General features: G+C 34.2%; 4 protein-coding genes and 1 non-coding gene across 6 annotated transcripts; 3 read left to right on the top strand and 2 right to left on the bottom strand.

The window, feature by feature from the left end:
* The first annotated feature begins 128 nt into the window (after positions 1-128).
* Positions 129-1,369, top strand: LOC148765255 (uncharacterized). Its single transcript, XM_088814190.1, has 2 exons — positions 129-721; positions 794-1,369. The coding sequence occupies exons 1-2, from the start codon at positions 317-319 to the stop codon at positions 1,253-1,255; spliced, it is 867 nt and encodes a 288-aa protein (XP_088670316.1). The 5' UTR covers positions 129-316; the 3' UTR covers positions 1,256-1,369.
* Positions 1,370-4,176: 2,807 nt separating this feature from the next.
* Positions 4,177-7,464, bottom strand: LOC105965597 (myosin-4 protein (DUF641)). 2 transcript variants are annotated; one of them, XM_088814664.1, is made up of 3 exons: positions 7,299-7,426; positions 6,328-6,367; positions 4,177-5,653 (listed from the first exon to the last, which is right to left on the bottom strand). In XM_088814664.1, exon 3 carries the CDS (start codon positions 5,607-5,609, stop codon positions 4,341-4,343), a length of 1,269 nt encoding a protein of 422 aa, XP_088670790.1. In that variant the 5' UTR covers positions 5,610-5,653; positions 6,328-6,367; positions 7,299-7,426; the 3' UTR covers positions 4,177-4,340. The 2 variants fall into 2 exon arrangements, with proteins under 2 accessions (XP_088670790.1, XP_012845619.1); XM_012990165.2 differs by lacking the exon at positions 6,328-6,367 and having other exon boundaries at positions 7,299-7,464.
* Positions 5,959-23,903, top strand: LOC105965580 (Leucine-rich repeat protein kinase family protein). Its single transcript, XM_088814662.1, has 5 exons — positions 5,959-5,981; positions 20,186-21,015; positions 21,601-21,861; positions 21,969-22,823; positions 23,114-23,903. Exons 2-5 carry the CDS (start codon positions 20,556-20,558, stop codon positions 23,596-23,598), a joined length of 2,061 nt encoding a protein of 686 aa, XP_088670788.1. The 5' UTR covers positions 5,959-5,981; positions 20,186-20,555; the 3' UTR covers positions 23,599-23,903.
* LOC105965582 (UDP-glucuronate 4-epimerase 3) lies at positions 12,411-14,890 on the top strand. Its single transcript, XR_016029947.1, has one exon. It is a non-coding gene; the product is annotated as a UDP-glucuronate 4-epimerase 3 (transcript).
* Positions 15,641-17,947, bottom strand: LOC105965583 (uncharacterized). The gene is made up of 8 exons (XM_012990147.2): positions 17,657-17,947; positions 17,430-17,549; positions 16,987-17,134; positions 16,774-16,863; positions 16,511-16,565; positions 16,287-16,409; positions 16,137-16,193; positions 15,641-16,026 (listed from the first exon to the last, which is right to left on the bottom strand). The coding sequence occupies exons 1-8, from the start codon at positions 17,800-17,802 to the stop codon at positions 15,902-15,904; spliced, it is 864 nt and encodes a 287-aa protein (XP_012845601.2). The 5' UTR covers positions 17,803-17,947; the 3' UTR covers positions 15,641-15,901.
* Positions 23,904-23,912: the final 9 nt, after the last annotated feature.

Raw genomic sequence — 23,912 nt, 5'->3', positions numbered from 1 at the left:
CAATCAGACGATGAAAAGAGAGGGGAGAGAAGGAGAGAATTAGAGAGAGAGAGAGAGAGAGAACAGAGAAGAAAAGAAAAAGAAATTAGAGAGAGAGAGAGAACAGAGGAGAAGAAATAGATGAGAATAAGAGAGAGGGGTGTTGACGGCTCAAAGCGGTGGGGGTGGGGTGATTAGGGTATATATATTAGGTTAATTAGGGTTATTTAATTAAGTGTTTATTTTTGTATATTATTTTTTATTTATATGCTAATTATTATTAGGTTAATTATTTTTAGATGTATGCTAATTAATAATTATTTTTTTGCTTTTGTAGATGGATGACGATATGTATCATTCTTACGCTGATTTGCTAAATAGCACGTCACCGGAATTTGTGGAAACTAATCAATTCGACGAGATTTCTACACCTCTCGAAAGTGCAGTGGCAGGGCAAGTATTATCAAAAAGAAAAAAGAATTTTTCCCGCGATGAGGATATTATTCTTGTTTCAGCATGGCTAAATACAAGTAAGGATGCTATTACTGGAAATGATCAGAGAGCCACTACGTTTTGGGGAAAAATATATGATATGTTTATGAGTCATGGCGGTGATGTGGGGCGTACCGAGAAAAGTATAAAACATCGTTGGGGGCAAATTAATGCACGATGTGCTAAATTTGCCGGTTGTGTCAAACAAATCGACGATAGACATCAATCCGGTCAATCGACTCATGGAAAGGTAAATATTTATATTTCAAATTTTTGTACATAGAATACTATTTACTTATTTTTCACCTTATATTTTTTGCAGTTGATTGAAGCAAAACAACTATATGTTGCCGATGAAGGTAGAGCTTTCCAACTAGAACATTGCTTTGAACTTCTTCAAAATGAGAGAAAATGGCAAACACTAAAAAAAAGTAAAATTGTCGACCTCGATGTTGATGCAAGCCCACTTGGTGATAGTAGTGATCATTCCACTACTCACGTTCGGCCTCTCGGTAACAAGGCGTCAAAAGAACAATTGTCAAGGAAGAAAGCAAACTTAAAGACCGGTAGCTCATCTACGATGTCTGTTACGGATGAGCGTTGGGCAAAAAAGATTGAAATAGAAGAACAAAAGTTTGAGCAGCGCAAAAAAATGATTGAAGAGTCTCAAAAAAGTCGTGAGATTGCAATTATGGGGACAAACACTAGCGGAATGGATCCAATTCATGCCGCTTATTGGGAGGCCCAGAAAAATGAAATACTTAGCAAAAGAGGTTTTAATTAATTAATCTTGTATGTTTATTTCTCTAGTAATTTCAAATTGTATGTTTACTGTTTTCTAGATAAAATGAAAAATTTTAATTGTAATCAACGTTATTTTATTAATATTAGAAAATGCCGTTGAGATAAACTGAAACATTATAAATTGAAATAAATTGAAACACTACAAATAGAAATATTGCCACAAATTGAAATATTACAAATACAACTATCAATCTTCTTGACCGTGCAAATTCCAAAGATGCTCAACAAGATCACGTTGGAGTTGGGAATGAGTACTCCTATCACGAATCTGGTGATGACTTTGAATAAACTCAACAAACTCATTTGTGTGCTCGTGTGAAGGAATAACATCTGGAGTTGCATTGTCAAAATTCACATTACTTGCACCTTCTTTTTCATCCTCAACAATCATATTATGCATTATGATGCATGCTTTCATTATATTAGATAGGGTGTTTTCATCCCAAAACCTAGCTGGTCCACACACTATATTGAAACGAGCTTGAAGTACTCCAAATGCCCGTTCTACATCTTTTCTAGCACCTTCTTGGAGTTTTGCAAAATGTTTCGCTTTAAAGCCTTGTGGTGCAGATATAGTCTTAACAAAAGTAGCCCAAGATGGATATATACCATCCGCTAGGTAATAACCCATGGAATAATTATTACCATTGACGATAAAATTGACTGGAGGAGCACGACCGTTGGTTAATGCTAAAAAGACATGAGATCTATCTAAAACATTTATATCATTAAGTGAGCCTGGCATCCCAAAAAAAGCATGCCATATCCAAAGATCCTGAGAAGCAACCGCCTCTAATACAATAGTCGGTGAACGAGAATGGCCAGTGTACATACCTTTCCAAGCAGTTGGGCAATTTTTCCACTCCCAGTGCATGCAATCAATGCTTCCAAGCATTCCTGGAAATCCACGTTGCTCGTTAACTTGGAGCAGTCGCGATAGATCTGTTTCGGTTGGTGTTCTTAGATATACTTCACTGAAAATGACAACTATCGCTTCGACAAAATGACGTAAGCTATCAAGGGAGGTGCTTTGACCTATGCGTATATGATCATCTAGAAGATCAGCTGGAATTCCATAGGCAAGTATTCTGAGTGCAGCTATTACCTTTTGAAGAGATGATAAGCCAGGGACCCCGATTGCATCATTTCTTTGTACGAAGTAGGGATCATATGATTCAACTGCATTTAGAATTCGACAAAAAAGAGGCCTCCGCATCCGAAATCTTCTTCTGAATTGATCATCAGAATATGTTGGATTATCAGAAAAATAATCCTGATAAAGCCTTCTGTGCCCTCCAGCTCTGTCACGATGAATTACCCTTCGGCCCGGAACAGAACCACGACGACGCCTATTTCGCCTTTCGCTTTCCTCATTTTGAGTTGCTATTAAAAGCAAATCAAGATCGTCATCAGACTCAGAAGTTAAGAAAGTGTTTAGCAACTCAAGATTTCGATACATGGTGAAATGATGAGACGAAAATTGCAAATAGAGAATAAATGTTATAATATGAATAAGTTATTGAAGTGTTGAAAACTGCATCCTATGAACCTCCTAAATAGATGTTTGGGGATGAAGATAAGATGTACGATATGGACACAAAATCTTATCAGAAATTTTAACGTCCTCTCAAAACTCGACATGTATCCCAACAAATCTTATCGGCTAAAATGTAATAGTAATTTTGACGTCCTCTAAAAAATTGACAAGTGTCCCCGAAAATCTTATCAGATAAAATATGATAGTTGCAATATGTAGAATAATTCTTTAATCGACACCTCGACAAGATAAAGATAACAGGTGTGACGTGACACAAATTATTTTTTTCGTATTATTAAATTTATTTTATTTTTATTTCATTTAAATTTAAATTTAAATATATTTATTGATTTATTTATTTCTAACAAAATATAGGTAGTTTTCATTTAAATAAAATAAATTTAAAAATGGGGCCCCAATTTGATGTTTGCCATTGGAGTGAAAACCTTTTTGTGAAGCCCCATAACACTATAGCAAGCCCCAAATAAGTGTTTGGGGACTTCAATATGGGGTCTCCCATTGGAGTTGCCCTAATAGTACTAGTACTAGTAATAAAAATAAATTAATAATAATTGAATATTTGAAATCAAGAGTGTAATTTTTTTATTTTATTTTTTTATTCTTTAACCGACCAATTTTTTTATATTTCTTGTGAAATAAAATAGGGTAAATTACAACCAACCACCTGAGCTATGGTCAAATTACAAAAATCTCCCTCCTGTTTGGGTAATTACAACCACCCATCAACTATAAAATTTAGTGGAATTTTCTAGATTATATGTAATATTATCACTTTTCTACCCGTTTTATCCCATTCGAACTCCACATTTTGAAGCAAGATGATCACAATATGTGTTTTTTGGCTTGTATATATCAGATTTTGATGCATCAGAAATTGTATTTTTATACAAAATGAGTACAAACTAGAGCACATTTCACGAAATCTAGATGATTATGTTGAATTTGACACAATAAGGGTGGAGATGTAAGAAAATATCATAGTTGAGGGGGATAGATGTAATTATCCAAACAAGAGGGGTTTTTTCTTAAATTGATCATACTCAGGGGTGGTTGTAATTTACCCTATAAAATAATGAATATGGCAGATTTCATGGTCCATGCATAACGCTATTAGTCAACGTGATTAGATAGCTTTGAATGTGATATTCTAATTAAATATCAGAACATGCACACTCAACCATTTACACCAAAAAATAATAATAATAAATACTTAATTAATTAATTAAATTATAAGCTATTGTAATTCAGTATCAAAATAAACTAGAAGCTAGACTTAAAAAAGATGGCCTTTAGGTAGAGCAATAACATGAAATATACTTGTAACAAAGGTACAAAACCAAATATACTTTTGAATGTAATAACTATATTAAAGAATAGTACATACATAACACATCATAAAATTACATATTAAGATAATAACCATGATCTGATGATACACACACAGTTACATACAAAATCCCAAAAAAAAAAAAAAAAAACAGCCAAAAGAAATCGAAAAATCGAAAGATTATTCTGCTACCTTAACCCCAGTAAGATAGACTTGCGATTGGATAACACTACCACCAATCCAAAATCCAGGCATAACCATCAAACCGACTTTCGGCTTTTCATCGCCATCTTCTAAAATAAAATTCTTCACAACACTTTCCATATAAACCTCCGAAAACTCACTATCCCTTTTCGCCTGAAAAATCTTAACCGAAGGTTCAAAAGAATGCGCCAGCCTGTGCAGAAGCCAAATCGACTTTGCCAGTTTCAGAAAAGCCTGGTAGAAAGCAGTCCTTGGATGCCCACCTCCCATTATATAATTCCGTTGATCCAAATTTCCGAAAAACGAAGCTTCCATTTTCTGATGAAGAACCTCGAGATATTTACTCTGGCAGAATATTCCAAACGTGGAATCTGGATCCTGGCCCACAGCATCTAGTGGGTCCATTTCCCTCAAGGCGAGATACTGCTGAAAAAAACTTTCTTTAGTTTCGATCGGATTTTTCTCCGGCTTTTTCATGGAGAAATTTTCGTCTTGAAATCCGACGAACATTCTCTGGCAAATGTGAGATTCGAACGCGTATTTCTTGTGGGCCCTCTTTGCGTAATTAACGTTTGGCTCGATTGAGTTTGCTGCTGCATCGAGATCCCATCCAGCAGCTTTCATCATGTTGATTAACGGCTTCGAAAAATCATGAATAGCCCTCGAAGCAGCTTCTACAGCCGACTTAAAAAGATCGGGAGATAAATCCAACGACGAGAAAACCCCGTTTACACCTTCCGACTCTTTTGCAGATAAGCCCCTTAGCTTCAGATTCTTCTCGAGTTTCACCCGCTTCTGATTCGCCTCTTGGATTTGCTGCTCCAATTGAAGAATTTCCGAATCTTTATTATGAATTTCGGATTGGAATTTTTTCACCATCACCTCGTAAGTTTTCAACAAGCTCTGCTGCTCTTGAATCTCTGCAGCCAATCGAGAATCTTGTGGAGAGACACAAACAGGTTTAGGGTTGTTCTCTCTGTAGAAATGCTTCAGTTCGGATAAATTCTTTAGCTCCGAAATTACAAGTTTATCCGCGGCTTGAATTTTATCGGGGTCATAAGGAGTGTGGGCTGCTTGGAGTTGAATGTAGGCAGATTTGAGGGAAGAGATGTTTGTGAATATTCTAGAAACTAGGGCTTCCATGGCTTCGGGATTTTGATTTGCGGCCTCCTCCATTGGCTGGGGGTGAACCTTTTGGTTGCTGCTTTCACGAAGTAGGGTATCTTTGGCACCACTATTTTGCATATCTACTTTTACCAGGAAGAATATTCACCAAGTCGAAGCGGTAACTGCATGCAAAAGAATGTTTTGCATGATATTAGATAGATATTATAAGTACATAAACATATGGCTTCTTGGCAATGTTATTACACGATGAAGAAACATTAAACCCTGTCCTGCTGCAACTCTGGATCGAAGTGCTAACCAAGTATTAACAGCTATATAAGACAAAAACTGGACTTCAATCGGAACCCAAAAATTTATGAGCAGTTAGGATTACAAGTTTCTGAAACAAGAAACTGAAATGTCACACATAAGATTATACATGCATTAAAACAAACCAACAAAAGATCCTTGATACGCCTGTATATATTAGACACACACACACACACACACATATATTGAGTAACAAAATTTTCGTGGCTTTTATTACCATTTACAGTTAAGAACTTCTACATTTATATTTTTTTACTTTTGTGGCATCCGTAATAACCTTAAATTATTGTGCACAAATAGAATTCTATTGGATAAAAACATTTGACGATTATTTAATTGCTTCTTTGAACTGCTTATTTTAACTTTACGTGACCATTTACAGGATTTACTGACACGTACGTATAAGTTGAGTGGATAATAGATGGTAAGATCTGTATTAAATAACTTGCCTCCTATGCATAAAACCTAATAAGCACATGCTGATTCAGCTATCGTTTTCGTAATCAATGAAATCGAAACAACTTACACTTAACCTTGCTCAACTAAATGAGAGACTTGGGCTGCCACTATGAGGAAACAATAAATTTTGCAGAAATGTTAGAATTGTGACGTAACAAAAACGGATTGTTCCTCTAGTGAAGAAAAAAGGGAACGTAATCTTGCAACGACAAAAAATACAATGCAACAACATGGCTAGTCCAACGTTAACTAAATATACAGGTACGTTTTGCATCAAGAAAAGGAAACGGAGGGAAAGGCGAAGGTGAAGGATTTTTGATCTTTCCTTAATGGATATGAATTACCTTCTCAACGTTCGTAAAAGGTAACTTTATTCCTTGATTCGCTTCGTAATAAAAAAAATTAACCTCAATCTCTCGTCAGCTAACAAATGTAGCTTAAATATTGAATCGGAGCAATAAATCGTATATTTTAAGTGCCGCGGGAAACAAACTCATCTTTTAACCTTTTATGAAAAAAATTCACTAATCCAACAACCAATTCAAAGCAATCAACAGAACGACTAGAAGATAAATTTAACTGATATAAACGGGTGAGACAAACAAAGATTTGAGATACACAAAACAACAATCAGTACATCATAACATATCTCACACGCAAAAACTTCCCTCCTGTTTACAAAGTTTTGGCACTAAACATACGACGAATCACTATTCGATGAATCACGAAAGAAAAAATAAAAGATTCCATACAAAATGGTGCAGATGACAATAAAAAACACCTTCATTCAACAATTATATATGATATATCACAATCAAAATTTGCAGTAGGTACACACAAATTTAGCTAGCCCACCAGTCCACATTCACTTCTAATTATATTCTAATTATAAACAATCAGATTAACTATAAATAAACCCAAAAATTTCAAGCAAACCCTAGAAATGGCGAAACCTAAAACATCAACAGGACTTCCAAAAAAACATTAGGCGTAAAACAAATCAAGAGAAAACAAACACAGCTCGGTACACGAAATTACCCGATCGGAGATCTCGCCGGAAAATTGGGACGCGACGCTGCTGAATTTGCGAGGAAGGAGAGAGAAGCTTCGCCGCAGCTTTGTAAATGTTTTCCGACAGAAGTTACCAGCATTACTGCCTACAGTATGAAAACTAAATTGGGGGCCGCAACTTTTCCTTTCTAGTGTTGTTAAAGGATCTTTTCGGCAATCATTAATGTTTTTATTTATGATTATTATGTTTTAAAAATATAATATTTTATTGCTTAATAATATTCAAATTAACAAACCAATTTTACTAATTACAAAAAAGAAACCCTTTATGTTTGGATAATTACAACTCTTTCATCAACTATGAATTTTTTTAAACGTCCACCCTTGTGGTGTCAAATTCAATGTAATCTTCTAGATTATGTGGAATGTTCTCTAGTTTGTACTCGTTTTCTGCAAAAATGCAGTTTCTGATGCAAGACAATCTGATATATACAAGCTAAAAAAAACATCTTATGATCATCTTGCTTTAAAACGTGGAGCTCGAATGGGTACAAAATTGAGAATATTCAACATAATCTAGAAGATTCCACTAAATTTGACACTGCAATGGTGGACGTGTAAGAAGATTTATAGTTGAGGGAGATAGTTGTAATTACCCAAACATACAGTATTTTTTTTCTTCGAAATTTGATCATACCTTAGAGGGTGGTTGTAATTTACCCTTACAAAAAATCAGCCCATAAATTGAATTACAGAAAACAAGACGTATGGATAATTACTTGCAGGAATATTAGATGCTACACCTGATGAAAAATATCGGGTGATTTTGCATCATAAATTTATACTCAGAACTATCCACTAAACACACATATACATAGTTGTCTGTTATTATATGTAAATCAATGATGCATGATCATTCGATGTACTTCACCAGATACATCATCTACAAAACCTTATTTGCATCACGAACAATTATACGAGTGCCAATACTCACCTTTGGCAAAGTAGTAATTATTTATTAAAAAAAAAAAAAAAAAAAGTAGATGAAAACTTAATTACAATTTATGTAATTTTGATTGTAGTGGTGATGATGAATACTATAATTAGGCATACAAAAGTTTGCTTTGATTCTAAGCCAAACTTGGGACTAGAGTATAAGGCACCTTCTCATCTAATTGATTATGTCAGTCATTTAATTTTGGTAAATATCACTTAACTCCCTCTGGTTTAAATTTGATGCACATAATTTTCTTATACTTTCAATATAGTATATAAGTTTCTTGTATTTTAATATAAGCACATAAAAAATATGTACTTATTTCATCTTCCTAATGAGTATGATTATTTATCAATTGGAATAGCATGGGGGTTATGTGTTTGTATTAAAAGTATAAGGGAGTTACGTGCAAAAAGTTCAAACTACAGGGGTCATGTGCTTATATTTAAAAATTTCAATTGGACTGAGTTGACCCGCCCATCAATGGAATCGGGTTTGGACCATAAACTAGCAACCCATGAACTGTAATGGGCCTAATTCGGATCCACGACATGGCCCACCAAATAAGCCTAAAACAGTAAAAGTTGCTATGGCCCAATATATATATATATATATATATATATATATATATATATATATATATATATATACACATATATAATATTATATATATATATGATATAAATTTATTATACTTAGAAATTTTTTATACCTCCAAAAATGATGAAATATAAACAAATTTCCTGAAATTTTTAGAATTTTCGTATAATAAAAATAGGTCCATAATAATAATAATAATAATAATAATAATAATAATAATAATAATAATAATAATAATAATAATAATAATAATAATAAAATGAGAACAATCATTTAATTTGAATTTATCACTTTGCATTAAAGCATGAATTTATTGGTGAAGAAAGGAATTTGTTACCTTTCTCAAATTATCACAGAGTAATTAATTATTATTTAAATCGAAGCTTCTGAAATTAGGTATATAATTTGTTTTTTATTGATAGGCAAATTATTTTCAATAAATATAGTTTCCCTAATACAGAACAAGTCATTCTCAGTGACTGTCAAATATATTTCGAGTGATTTAGGTGTCAACAATTAAAAATCGAAAATGGACAAATAAAAATAGATTTCATTATTATTATTTTCTTCTTCTTTTCCTCTTTATCTTATATATAAAAGAAAGAAACGCTAGGGCAACCCTAAGAAACCCTAATGTCATATTTGTAATTGTTTTTCAATTTTTATCAAATTTTTATCTCCTTAATATTATTTTATATATTATTTTCGAATTTTATCATATTTGTATCCCCTAAATATTATTTTTTATTTTTATGAGATTTTTGTCTCCTAAATATTATTTTTTTATTTTTATCAAATTTTTATCTTCTAAATATTATTATAAATAATATTTTTTTAATTTTATCAATTTCATATCTCATAACTATAATTTTAAATATAATTTTCAACTTTTAGCAGATTTTTATCTCCTAAATATTAATTTTGAATTTTATCAAAGTTATATCTCCTAAATAATATTTTAAATATTTTTTTTGAGTTTTATCATGTTTTTATTAGTTTTTTATCTCCTAAATATTAATTTTGTTTTTTATCAGATTATTGTCTCCTAAACATTATTTTTGATTTTTATCAAATTTTTATCTCTTAAATATTATTTTAAATAATAATTTTGATTTTAATCATATTTTATCTCCTAAATATTATTCTAATTATTATTTTCGTATTTTATCAACTTTTATCTCATTAACATTATTTGAAATATTATTTTCGATTTTTATCCAATTTTTATCTTCTAACTATTATTTTAAATTTTATTTTCGATTTTTATCAGATTTTTATCTCCTAAATATTATTTTTTGATTGTTTTATCAAATTTTTATCTCCTAAATATTATTTTAAATATTATTATCGATTTTCATCAAATTCTCCTAGATATTATTTATAATAATCTGATTTTCGATTTTTACAGAAAAGGGTAAATAAATCTGATTTTCATCCCTAGCGAATTTTGTGACATCGTTTTACATAATGTCTGCAACATTTGAATTTTATTTATTCCCTACCTAAGGCTTCTTCTTTTGGTAACCCGACTTTAGATTTTGTGTTTTATCTTCTTCATCCTATTGACTGTGTGGCAATTAGTTTACATCTTTTTCCATCATGGCTTATAGGTAATTTCATTTTGTTAAATTATGTGTTTCATTAATTTATACCAAAGTTTTCAAATTTTATGTATAGCAATTATTTCATTTTATATGTTATAGGACATGTTATTGGACATGTTATTGAAATGGATGATTTGAGAGAATTAACCAAAAATGGGCGGAGCCACAAGCTATTGGAAGTTGACCTTCAAGACTTATTGTTTGTATGCGATATTTAATTTATTGTTTATATTTATTTTTGTTTCTAAATTTTCCAATTGTTAATTCCAGTGGCAAAAATAGCCTGAAAATGAGGCAGTGGAGAAGGGGTTAGTTCCGATGCAAGATGTATAGATGACCTTTTATGTTGTCGATAGTTTAGTTTTGATTATGTTAACTAAGTTATTAAATCTAATTACTTTTAAGCTCAACATGAAAGATATAGTTGATGATTTTATTCCTGGTTCAAATTTTCAATCTACTGGTATTAGCTGATTCAATTCATTTGGAAAATTATTCAACAATAAAGTTATTTCCTTTTTTTGGTGTGTAGTATACTTAATGATGTTCCAGTATAATAGAATTTTGATCAAACGTTTGTTCATATTCTTACAACATCAAAACAATGCAATTTGTTGTCCCGTGCATCGCACGGGTACAATTACTAGTTTATCTAAAAAAAATTGTAAGTGGGGTTTTATTTTCTTTGCAACATTACTTTTTTTTTTTGCAACATTACTTTGTGTGCCTAGAATATTCTAGATTCTTTTTTCAGCCCTTTTTTTGCAGAACAAAACAAATATACCCCCCTTATATTCTATATTCTACTCACAAAGTCAAAAAGTATAAAAGTTTAATCCCACTTTGCACCTTTGAATATAGCCTATTGACACTCTGCACCTCGAAAAATATTAATAGCACTTTGCACCTTCGAAATATGTTGGAAGTAGAAGAAAATAATAATTTAATTTGTTATTTGCCGCTTAAAAATAAAAAAAAACAAAAAAAAATGAAATTACCCTTATTAATTTTTAATTATTCAACTATGATGAATTGTGAATGATTAAGTGTGTTTCGAAAGTGCCAAGTGCTATTACTTTTTTTTAAGGGTGCAAATTGTCAAAATACTAAATTTCAAGTTAAATATTTAATTTATGGCACATTGTGAATGATTAAATGTATTTCGAAGGTGCAAAGTGCTGTTTAATTTTTTCAAGGGTACAAAGTGTGAAAATACTACATTTCAAGGATGCAAAGTGAAGTTAACCCAAATTATGAAAGCACACGAAAAAAAATAGTAAGAATTTCATCTTTTAGTAAGCTCAAATTTAGAATAAAATGCAAGAGAATATTCCTTTTCATCTATTTTTTTAATCTTATTAAATATAATAATAATAATAATAATAATATAATAATAATAATAATAATAATAATAATAATAATAATAATAATAATAATAATAATAATAATAATAATAATAATAATAATTATTATTATTATTATTATTATTATTATTATTATTGTTGTTATTATTATTATTATTATTATTATTATTATTATTATTATTATTATTATTATTATTATTATTATTATTATTATTATTATTTTACTTTTTATTTGTATTTTTTTTAATTATTGGGACCATCCATTTTCACTTTATTAGTGAAAATACTACTTTTTAAATGAGGGACTAATAAAATTTTCCTAATTTCCAAAAATATCTCAACATTCAATGGCTTCAAAACTATGAACCCCTTATTGCTTACCCCAAAAAATCTCTCATCCACACATCATCTCCAACAAACACACCCCAAATTCAATGTGAAATTAAAGGACAAAATTTGATCAAAATTCTTGTATACATCATAAATTAATTAAAATAAATTGATCTTTATATAGTATTTGTTAGTTAAATAATGTTTCGAGCGAGCTCAAAATCTTTTTTTATCGGTTATATCTTGATTTATCGAAAATTATAAAAATATTAACGGTCCTTATCCAAACTATAAACTTGAATCATAATAAAATTACAAATAATCTCACTTTGACTAATTATCATCCAAAAAATTTCCCTAATATGTAATAAAAAGAACAAATTAATGTAATTTCCCCTACACACACAAAAAGAAACCCATAATCCAATTAAAACATTAACTCACTAATCATGTTAATCAAAAGATTAACTAAACAAAGTTACATTAATTACACCCCCACCCCCCACCCCCCACATTTCATTTTGACCCCTCCCCCAATTATTCATCCATTTAGTCCACTCTTGATCTTCCATTATAATCCAATATTAAATTTTTCTTCTTCTTCAAAACTTATTCTTCTCCCTCTTCCCCAATCTTGTTCATTCATTCATCCACCCCCTCTTTCCACTCTTTCTTATTCCCTTCAACCAGATCTCTCTACATTTCGTTCTTTTCTCCAAGAAATTGAAAAGACCACCCCCCACCCCACCCCACCTCCACCCCACCACCCCCAAAGCAAAAAAAAAACTCAAGATTTTTTTTTTTTTCATCAATTCGTTGAAAAAAAGAAGAACCCACATTCATCAAAGCAAAAAAATCCAATCTTGAATCCATTTCCCACTACCCATTTCAAGAAAACCCAAGAAAAGGTCAAATTTACACAAATTTGACGAAAAATTTCCAAGTGGGCACTTCGATTTTTTCTTCCAAGATTGCATTTTTAAATTAGTGGGATTTAATCTGGCACTTCGAATTTTTCCTTCCAAGATTGCATTTTTCATTTAGTGGGATTTGATTTCAATTCAAAAAAAAGAAAAAAAGAAAGATTATACATTTACATTTAGAGAAGAGATGAAGCAGCACATTGACAGCGCACCATCAACGCCAGGCAAATTCAAGATGGAGAAATCTCCTTACAACCGTCTGAGGCTCCATTCTTCCTTAGCCAAGCTCACTTTCTGGTCTCTCTTCTTCCTCGTACTGATCTACTTCTTCTTCTTCAAATCCCCATCTCCATCTTCTTCTTCTTCATCGTCTTCCCTACCCTCAGATCTCTCCAGAAGATCCCTCCGCACGAGCTCCTACGCCGGCCCGAACTTCGAAAAGCGGGTCCGGGCCTCCGCCAAAATCCGGTCCAGAACCGGCATCTCCGTCCTCGTCACCGGCGCCGCCGGCTTCGTCGGGACCCACGTCTCCGCCGCTCTGAAACGCCGCGGCGACGGCGTCGTCGGCCTCGACAATTTCAACGACTACTACGACCCGTCCCTGAAGCGGGCCCGGCAGGCCCTCTTGGAGCGCAGCGGGGTCTACATTGTCGAAGGCGATATAAACGACGCCGTTTTGGTGACGAAGCTATTCGACATTGTCCCGTTCACCCACGTAATGCACCTCGCCGCGCAGGCCGGCGTTCGGTACGCGATGGAGAATCCGGGCTCGTACGTGCACAGCAACATAGCGGGCCTAGTCAGCATCCTCGAAGTCTGCAAGAACGCAAACCCTCAGCCCTCCATCGTATGGGCGTCGAGCAGCTCCGTTTACGGGTTGAATACCAAAGTGCCCTTCTCCGAGAAGGACCGAACCGACCAACCGGCCAGCCTCTACGCCGCCACGAAGAAAGCCGGCGAAGAATTTGCCCACACGTACAACCACATATACGGGCTCTCCTTAACCGGGCTGAGATTCTTCACCGTTTACGGGCCGTGGGGAAGGCCCGACATGGCGTACTTTTTCTTCACGAGAGATATCTTGAAAGGAAAATCGATTCCGATTTTCGAGGCGGCCAATCACGGGACTGTGGCTAGAGATTTCACGTACATTGACGATATCGTGAAGGGCTGTTTGGGCGCGTTGGATACTGCCGAAAAAAGTACGGGGAGCGGTGGCAAGAAAAAAGGGGTGGCTCAATTGAGGGTTTTCAATTTGGGGAATACTTCGCCGGTTCCGGTTTCGGATCTTGTCGGTATTTTGGAGAAGTTGCTTAAGGTGAAGGCGAAGAGGTTGGTTATGAAGTTGCCGAGAAACGGAGACGTGCAGTTTACGCATGCGAATATAAGTTTGGCTGAAAGGGAGATTGGTTATAAGCCGAGTACCGATCTTCAGACAGGGTTGAAGAAGTTTGTGCAATGGTACCTTAGTTATTACGAGAACGGCAAGAAAGCTGCGCAGTGATACGGGTTCTCTTTTTTTGTTTCACAATCCCGATATTCTTGAGTTCGTTTTTTCGATTCTTGTGATTTTATTTTTTCTTTTTAAATATATTTTTGTTGTTCATCCACATTATTTTTTTCTTACGTTTATGTTCATGATCCCACGATGAAGAACAAGAACCAGTAACCGAACTTTTGTTGTTGTATTTTATGATTGTAGAATTTTGTGACAGATAGATCGATTTTTCTTTATTGATGGAACAGCGTGTATTATCGGAATTCGATTCGATTAATAATAGCACGTGATTTTTTTTCTTAATTTACTTTGATGTACTTTTGTTGTATGGAGTTTGTAACATCAATTGCTGATTCAAAGTATCGAGTGCGTTGTTTGGAACCAAGTTTATCGGCTCTCTTATTACACTACTTACGGTAATGAATCTTGATATGAGACGTGTTAGTGTTTTTTTCATTCCTTCGAACATGATATAAATGCAGTTAAGTACGATCACGATTTTGCAGGAAACCGTTTAATGACCACTTTATCCGAATTGGATTAGGTATTCCGTATATAGATCCCGTTTATTTGAATTTACCCATCTTGTTGTGAAGAAGAAAAGCCATACGTTGTGGTTAATCATCATGGTGTCGAACTATAGTCCAAATGCAGAGGAATGATGAAAAACGAAACACTCTCTTAATCCATCCTTGTGGAACCAATCGATCCCGAAAGTAACTCTCGATTTGTTTTTTCATCGACTAAATGAGATGTTTAGTCCATCTTTGTGGAAATAATCGATCCCGAAAGTAACTCTCGAGTTTTTTTTTTTTCATTGACTAAATGAGGTGTTTAACAGTTGCTATCTATAGCTAAATTGATGATTTCTGTTGATATTAGTTATTTTAATTAATCAATTGACTAACTAATCAGTATCATTGAGAAAAAAAAAATCTATTGTAAGAACAACAATTTCAGGTGTTCTTAACGACAGTCGAATTTTAGCAGACGAGGAATGGAATTACCGAAAAACAGAATTAGTTCTCGACTCGTCGGATGTCGAATACGACATTTCAATCAAAGCATTTGGTTCAGCTGTGGTAATATTCCATATTCAAATATTCGACACACGGATATAATACAACACACTTGTCCAATTTTCGAATCCCTCAAAATCGCCGACTAAAAATATTACATTGGATATAGCCGGGGGCGAAACGGTCTTTATTTTTTCTTCGAGACTCCCACTGATTTTAATAAATACAGAAAAACAAAACCGTAAAAAATAAAATAAAATTATAAATTTAAAGTAACAGTTGCCGAATTTGCGGACTAAAACGGTATAATTTCTCTGCGTGGCCATGATTCAATCTTGAGGAAATACTTGACAGGGACTACCCCATCGAAACCCTCTGTTAGAATCACCTTGTTGTCTGATACGTACAGCTTCATTCCCTCTGAATACAAGACGATAACAAAATTAAGTGAGAAGCAACATAAAAAAACCACACGAAAAACTTTTCTTTCGTGAATTTTTTTTTTTTTTTTTTTTTTGTGGTTAAAATACCTTCCAAAGCCTTTCTTGCATCGAGAAAGATTAACACGTTGACATCTCGTCTCATACCTGAAAAAATCATATCACACACAATTTGTTGATTTAATAATAAAATATAAACGACAGATCTTAATTTATGATTCCACCATTCGAAAATCTTACCGCTAATAACTTCTCCATCTGTGGGGAGGCCACACGAAAAATGCACGTGTAATCTATTCATACGATTTAGACCCCCCTCTAGAATCGATTCCAAGTTTTTCTTGTAGGTCCCATGCACACAAACTGCCGCACAAAATCATGCAGGGTAAACAGATTCATCGAAGATGTAAAACAACTCACTACTTAAAAAAAAAAAACCAAAAAAAACGGTGGTAAAATCTAACCCGGGATTTCTTCGGGTGAAAGTATAGGTTTCAGTAAGCTCTCTGTTTCGACTGTCTGTCAAAAGTTCAAAAAGAATAAGACAAAACCATGAAATGCTTCGGTCAATGAAACATTACGGAATTCCCAGGACAATTGCATAACTTTGCGTGTCAAAGTGTTCCGTTTTTTCTTTTTTTTTTCCGAAAACATTCCGGAAAAGTAAAACAGCAAAGCAATGAGATCATCGGACGAGTAAAAGAGAAAGCATAGATATTCATATTACCGCAATAGTGTGACCTTGGTTGGCACGTATTAAAAGCTCTCCATTCTCTTCCAAAAGACTAAACCGCTGCTTGTTATCTTTTCTTACAGCCTATTAGCATATAAAAATCACCAAACAATATCGTCAAACGTAAATTAAACTAGTAAAGGAAAGTCGAAGAACCGACTTAAGAAAAACATGTGTAGATAAACACAAGAAAAGCGAGATTCAAACCTCTCTGACATCGTCAATTGTGTGTGATCGTAGGGGAACATTAGCAAATGTTTTCAGATTCAACTTCAGCAGGTCTTCGACTTTGATAAATCCGTCACTCCTCATATCTAATTTCAACTCGGAAGCCATGTGTCTCAATACACGTGTTCTGAAATATTTAAACAAAAAAATAACGAGCAACTCCGAATGAATCAAAGTTCGACATATTTCAACTATATTCGATCGCAAACTTAGAATCTATCTTACATTTCAAAATTCAAAACGAGTCTCGCTTCCAACGTTTATAAATCCGTCGAGTTCAGTTCGAAAGTCTTTATTTTTCAATGTTGAATCGGTTTTTTTGTTTTCCAGCATTTATATTTCTTTCTCTTCCAATGTTAATAGATTGAGAATAAAAAAAATTCTAAAAAAATGGAATAAAGTGTAGAAACACAGGTGCATACAACAATCTGCCAAGAGCGTCAATTTTATCATTCCCAGAAGAACCGCCACCACCGCCTCTACCTCTTGATCTATGCCGATTATCTTTCATTTCCACTCCTCTTCCTCTACCACCACCACTACTGCTACAAATTACCGACAAGTATTAGCCGCAAAAAGAAAAAAAAAAATTGGCTAAACAGAGAAATTCGGCAGAGATTTAAATTAAAAGAGAGGGTAAGAAATTGACCTGGTGTTAGAATGTGCGGTGGCGGTGAAAGAGGGATTTCCGGCGGTGAAATTCCGGCGACTCTCCATCAGCTTTGAGTATCGGAATTTGACAAGGCGGCTGCACAGAATTCGTAAGCCAGCGCCGGTGATTGAAGAAACCCACATCTACGCTTTGAAGCTGGTTCTGGTTGAGAGGGTTCGCGGGTCGGGTCGGGTCGGGTCGGGTGAAAAACATGAAATTGGAGATTGGATGTCAATTGGGGACCTGGGCCAATGAGATTGGGGTTGAACTGAAAATTCTGAAAATTTCAGTTTGGGCTTATAAAATTCTGGGGTAAATATGTAATTTTGAAATTTTTACTTTACAGGGTATTTCAGTCTTTCTCACTTTGACTAATTGTCATAGTTGGTGGGATCAGAAGAGGAAACAAGCACGCTACTAATCGTGTTATTGGTTTTCGGATTTTTGAATTGATAAAAAAAATTGTATACAGTTCGATTTTCGGTTTTTGTTTTTTCCCGATGTTTGAAACTATATTCGGCCAAACTCACAAACAACAAAGAAGGTCGGCCTAGTTCTTCATGTAATCCCAATTTTGTGGTTGTTTGTTTTGTGTACTATAGTTTTTGGTCTATGCTCAATACAAATTACAACGTAAAAGGCAAAGACGGGTTTTGGGTTTTCGGATATCGGGAGCTAATTGTATATTAAATTTCATATATGATTCTGATCCGAACTGAATCAGGAAAAATAAATGGAATTATGAATGAAATTGTTTCAAAATTGAATAAGATCGGATCTAAATCGGAGAAAATCGAAAAATGCATTTTTTATCTTCATTTATTATTGTTCCAATGTGAAAATGAAAATATATTTTTATGTTCATTTATTTATTCTTTAATTAAAGGACTTGAAAATAAAAGAACATGAATAATTATAAAACAATGAAATGTGAGACTTGTGACTCTTTAAATGAATCTATTTACAAGTTCAAATATTGAATCAAATTTTGGCACTCAAATTAAATTAAAGTCACCTTGATTGCGGTAGGTCAGAACAAACATAATTGATTACTCCTTCCGTTTCTCGAGAATTTTTTATGTTCCGTCACTTTACAATTCCAATACTGAATTAATTAATAAACAAGAATATTTTGGTCTATCCAATAATTATTTTTCGTGAAATGAAAACACATATTGAAAACAAAGGGAGTAATAGTCTAATAGACACTAGGATTAAACTTTTTTCTACTAATGAATCCAAACAAAATAAGGTATATATGGACAAAAATCAGACAAACAAAAAATGGTTAAAAAAATGTTGCATAGTAAAATGCATTTTGACAATGATGGAGATTGGCACTCGTGAATCTCTTACAACTTTTTAAACCTTTTCACGTTTCCAACAAATCTTACATAAATTGCAACATTTTATAAATCAAATAAATTAAATATTACTAACTTGTTTTTATCACTAGAAATCACATGTTGACTATGACACAATTTAGCTAAACTAGTGAAAAATAAAATACACGATAAAATATTTATAAATTCAGCAAAAATTCCATTAATTTAGCGATATCGAACTGATATAATTTTACCAAGTTCTGACAAAGAATATTTTTATCGAGGTTCAACTGTATTATTATGTAAATGAAGTATAAATATTAAATAGGAGGGCCATCAATTGAGAAGGAAGTTAGATGCATGTTGATTTTAATATTCATATTCGAAATAAGAAATTTGAAAATGAGTATTTATTGTGTTGACAACTAGTACAAGATTCAAAATTATTACATAAACATCTGTAATAAATTATCAAGAATCTTTTTGGGGCCGTCACCACTTAAAATAACATACTATTTTAAAGGATAAGATCTCAAAACTGCTCAAGTATCTAACAACGGTACATACTACAAATACTTTTTTATGATTTTTTTTTTTTTTGTTATATTTAAAAAATAGTTTTTTAATGTTAGATTTAATAATAAAAAATCAATTAAACTTTCAAGATTATATTTTTGAAATTCGATCTATAAATCTAGTAGAATGTATATACACATCTTGGACTTAGATTTTTCATTCACTTCTTTATTATTTGTAATTATTATTCATTGATTTTTTATTTATTTTATACGATTTACTCATTGAATTTGTAACTATATATTTACATTAAATATTGGAATAAAAAAAATAAAAAAATAGAAAAGGGGATCACATTTTAGATTGGGAGCATGAGCGTACAATAACAAGCAGCACTTTTTCAGTAGAAAAGAAAACACTCTCTAAAAGGCTGCAGCAGTCACAAGCCATGTGATTACAACCGGCTACCGGTATTTCCGGTTACCACAATTTCAAATTCTGTCCCAACACTACCAGACAAAGATCTACCCTCCTCTCTCTCTCTCACACACACACTCAAACACACTCTCTCTCTCTCTCTCTCTCTCTCTCTCACACACACACACACACACACACACACACACTCTCTCCCCCTCTTTCTCTCCCCCTCTCTCTCTCTCACACACACACACACACACACACACACACACTCTGTCTCTCTCTGTCTCTCTCACACACACACACACAGTGCCTCACTGAATATTAATTTGAACCAAAGAAGCCATCTTTGCCAACAAACTGATACAGAGTAACTCAGCTCCATACTCCATTAGAATCTCTCTTGTTTCTCTTTCCAAAACACACACTGAAACACACACACAGTGCCTTACTGAGTATTCATTTTGAACCAAAGAAGCAATCTTTGCCAACAACAGACACAAAATTATTCAGCTCCATACTCCATTAGAATCTCTCTTGTTTCTCTCTCCAAAACACACACCAAAACACACACAGTAGCTCCATTAGAGAACCAATAAAGAACCCAACTTTTCCCCACACTCCACACCTAAAAAAAAATGGCTTCCATCTCCCTCTTCACACTCTACATAACACTGCTCCTCCCATTTCTGCCACCCACCACAGCCTCACTTTCTCTCTCATCATCAAAAACCAACACAACTTCTCTCTCTCTACTAATAAAAATCAAATCTTTATTAGACCCTCAAAACCTGATTCTCACAACATGGTCACCCAATGCCACTCAGCCATGCAATGGCTCATTTGAAGGGATCGCCTGCAATGAGTATGGTCAAGTGGTCAACATTTCCTTGCAGGGCAAAGGGCTTTATGGTCAAATCCCACCTGAGATTGGCCAGCTCAACACCTTATCTGGGTTGTACCTCCACTTCAATAAGCTTCATGGGGTTGTACCTAAGGAGCTTGCTAACTTGACTCACCTCTCTGATTTGTACCTCAATGTCAATAACCTCTCCGGTCATATTCCTCCTCAGATTGGTCTTATGCCCAATTTGCAAGGTAAGAAGTTCTTTTTTATTTTATTTTATTTTATTTATTTATTATTTTTTTTTTGAATTTGTAATTTATTTCAAGGCTAGAAAAAGAGAATACAAGAGCATGCATTTTATATTGTCATTGGATCTGTGATTTTTGTTGCATATAATTTGTGATTCTTGGTGCCCTTCTCTAGATTTTGATTCTTTAGCATTACATGCATAGTAATATTTAGGGTAAATTACGAAAAACCCCTTGAACCTAGGCTAAATCATGAAAAACACCCCCACCTATTCGTAATTACCAAAAACTTCCTGAGGTTTGTTTCCGTCTTTTTTGATTCCAGACGTTACACAATTTTTTTGATTCCAGACGTTACACAATTTCAGATATTTTCTTTTATTTCTCACCTATTTAATAGAAGGAATAATACCGTGTACATATTTTATGTTAAAAAACTCGATCAACAGTTAATCAGAGGGGGATTTTGGATCGTTATTTAGCCTAAGTTCAAGGGGTTTTTCGAAATTTACCCTAATATTTATAGTATTTTCTTTGATTTTATTATTTATTTATAATTTATATAATATATATACATACTTTTTGCAGTGTTGCAACTATGTTACAACAAGTTAAGTGGGAATATTCCAACTCAGCTTGGATCTCTAAAGAAACTGAATGTTCTTGCTCTACAATCCAATCAGTTGAGTGGTGCAATTCCTGCTAGTTTAGGAGAATTATTATTATTAAACAGATTGGATTTGAGCTTTAATCATCTGTTTGGATCAATCCCACTTAAATTGGCTGATCTACCCCTGCTCAAAGTTCTCGATATTCGAAACAACACTCTTTCCGGCAACGTCCCTCTAGGTAATTTACGCTAGCGTCCCTCTCTCTTTGGTATTTGCAATAACCTCTTCCGTGTCAAAAATCTGATAATCTTTTGTTCTTTTCTTGTGATTACTGTAATGATGCAGCCTTAAAGAAACTCGACGAAGGCTTCCAGTATTCAAACAACACAGAATTATGTGGGACCGGTTTCCCTTCTCTACAAATTTGCTCTGCTTCCACTCCAAATTCAAATAAACCAGAACCATTCGGAGCCGACACAAATCATTTACCTTCTAAAGACGTACCCGAGTCAGCAAATGTCCAAACAAACAAACCGAACAATTCAAGAAAATCCCTATCTGCCGTTGTGGTTGGAGTGGCAGGAGTAATTATTGCTCTGGCGGTAGCAGGACTTCTCACATTCACATGGCATCGCCGTCAGAAACAAAAAATCGGAAGCACGTTTGATAATGGCGAGAGCCGGTTGAGCACCGATGATGTCATGGAGGTTCGTAGGCGAAGTGCTTCTCCTCTTATTAGTCTCGAGTATTCGAACGGGTGGGACCCACTGGGCAAACGGGACGAAGTAAGCAGTTTCTCACAGGAGGTTTTCGAAAGCTACATGTTCAATTTGGATGAAGTGGAATCGGCAACGCAGTACTTTTCGGAGACGAATTTATTGGGAAAGAGTGGTTTTTCAGCTATCTATAAAGGGATGTTGAGGGACGGATCTATAGTTGCGATTAAGTGCGTTTCGAAGGTTAGCTGCAAATCGGACGAAGCTGAATTTGTTAAGGGATTGAAAGTGTTGACCTCGTTGAAACACGAGAATCTTTTGCGGTTGAGAGGGTTTTGTTGTTCGAAGGGCAGAGGAGAGTGTTTTCTTATATACGAATTTGTTTCGAATGGGAACTTGTTGCAGCACCTCGATGTGAAGGAAGGTGGAAGAAAGGTTCTTGATTGGCCTACTCGAAAATCTATAATCAGAGGAATTGCTAAAGGTCAGTTTACAACTTAAGATTATGAAACAAGATTTCGTTTTTTAGATTTCATGTTAAAGTAAAGAACGGCGCCCTTATTTCGGCAATTTTATTGTTGGAATTTGGGAAAACTCAAAACATCAAGATTGTGGTCCTTTGAATTGGGTTTCTAACCCAATCTGAATGAGCTAATTCGGTGGTTGGATGAGAAAGTTATGCATTATCTTAGATTAGACTACGGTACATATAAAATTGAATCGACATTTAGCATATCGGTTACTAATATTCTTCTTCTTCTTTTACTTGACCAGGTATTGAGTACTTGCATGGAAGCAAGAACGGAAAACCAACACTGGTCCACCGAAACATTTCGGCGGAAAAGATTCTAATCGACCAACACTACAACCCTCTTCTCTCGGATTCGGGCATTCACAAGCTATTAGCCGACGATATAGTTTTCTCGACACTCAAGGGAAGTGCTGCAATGGGCTACCTCGCGCCCGAATACACAACCACGGGTCGATTCACCGAAAAAAGCGACATCTACGCCTTTGGAATGATCATATTTCAAATTTTATCGGGCAAAAGCAGAATCACGCAATTAAACTGTCACGGGGCGGGAATATCAAGATTTGAGGACTTTATAGACGTAAGTCTTGCTGGGAATTTTAAGGAATCGGAGGCTGCTAGGTTAGGTGAAGTTGCTCTTCTCTGCACTCACGAGTCTCCCAATCTCAGGCCGGAGATTGGGGCGGTGATGCAAGAATTGGATGGCATCATCACTTCCAATTCTTGATCGGATTTTCCGAAAACCGTATTATGAGGAAACACGCCCCATGCTACTAATTTCTTACTAACTAGTGATTAGTGAGAGATAATCTCTGTTTTGTTAGTTGTTAGCGAGAGAGAGCAGTCGAGAAGTAGATTGCACACGAGATTATTAGGTGCATGTCTCGGGCGAGTTAAACTACCTTGACTCAGCATGACTAAATCTCATTACAACTGCAATTTGTACTCTTTGTATCATGTAATGTACTCTTTTTATCATGTATTATACGCAGGCTACTGAGTCATTAAAACATGGAAAAATCTATTTTATCAGCTATAATC

The sequence above is a fragment of the Erythranthe guttata genome, chromosome 14, assembly GCF_056151865.1.
Source record: "Erythranthe guttata isolate IM_541 chromosome 14, IM_541, whole genome shotgun sequence".
NCBI lineage: Eukaryota > Viridiplantae > Streptophyta > Magnoliopsida > Lamiales > Phrymaceae > Erythranthe > Erythranthe guttata.
Note: the sequence above shows the minus strand (reverse complement) of the source record. Positions and strands in the feature narration are given on the sequence as shown.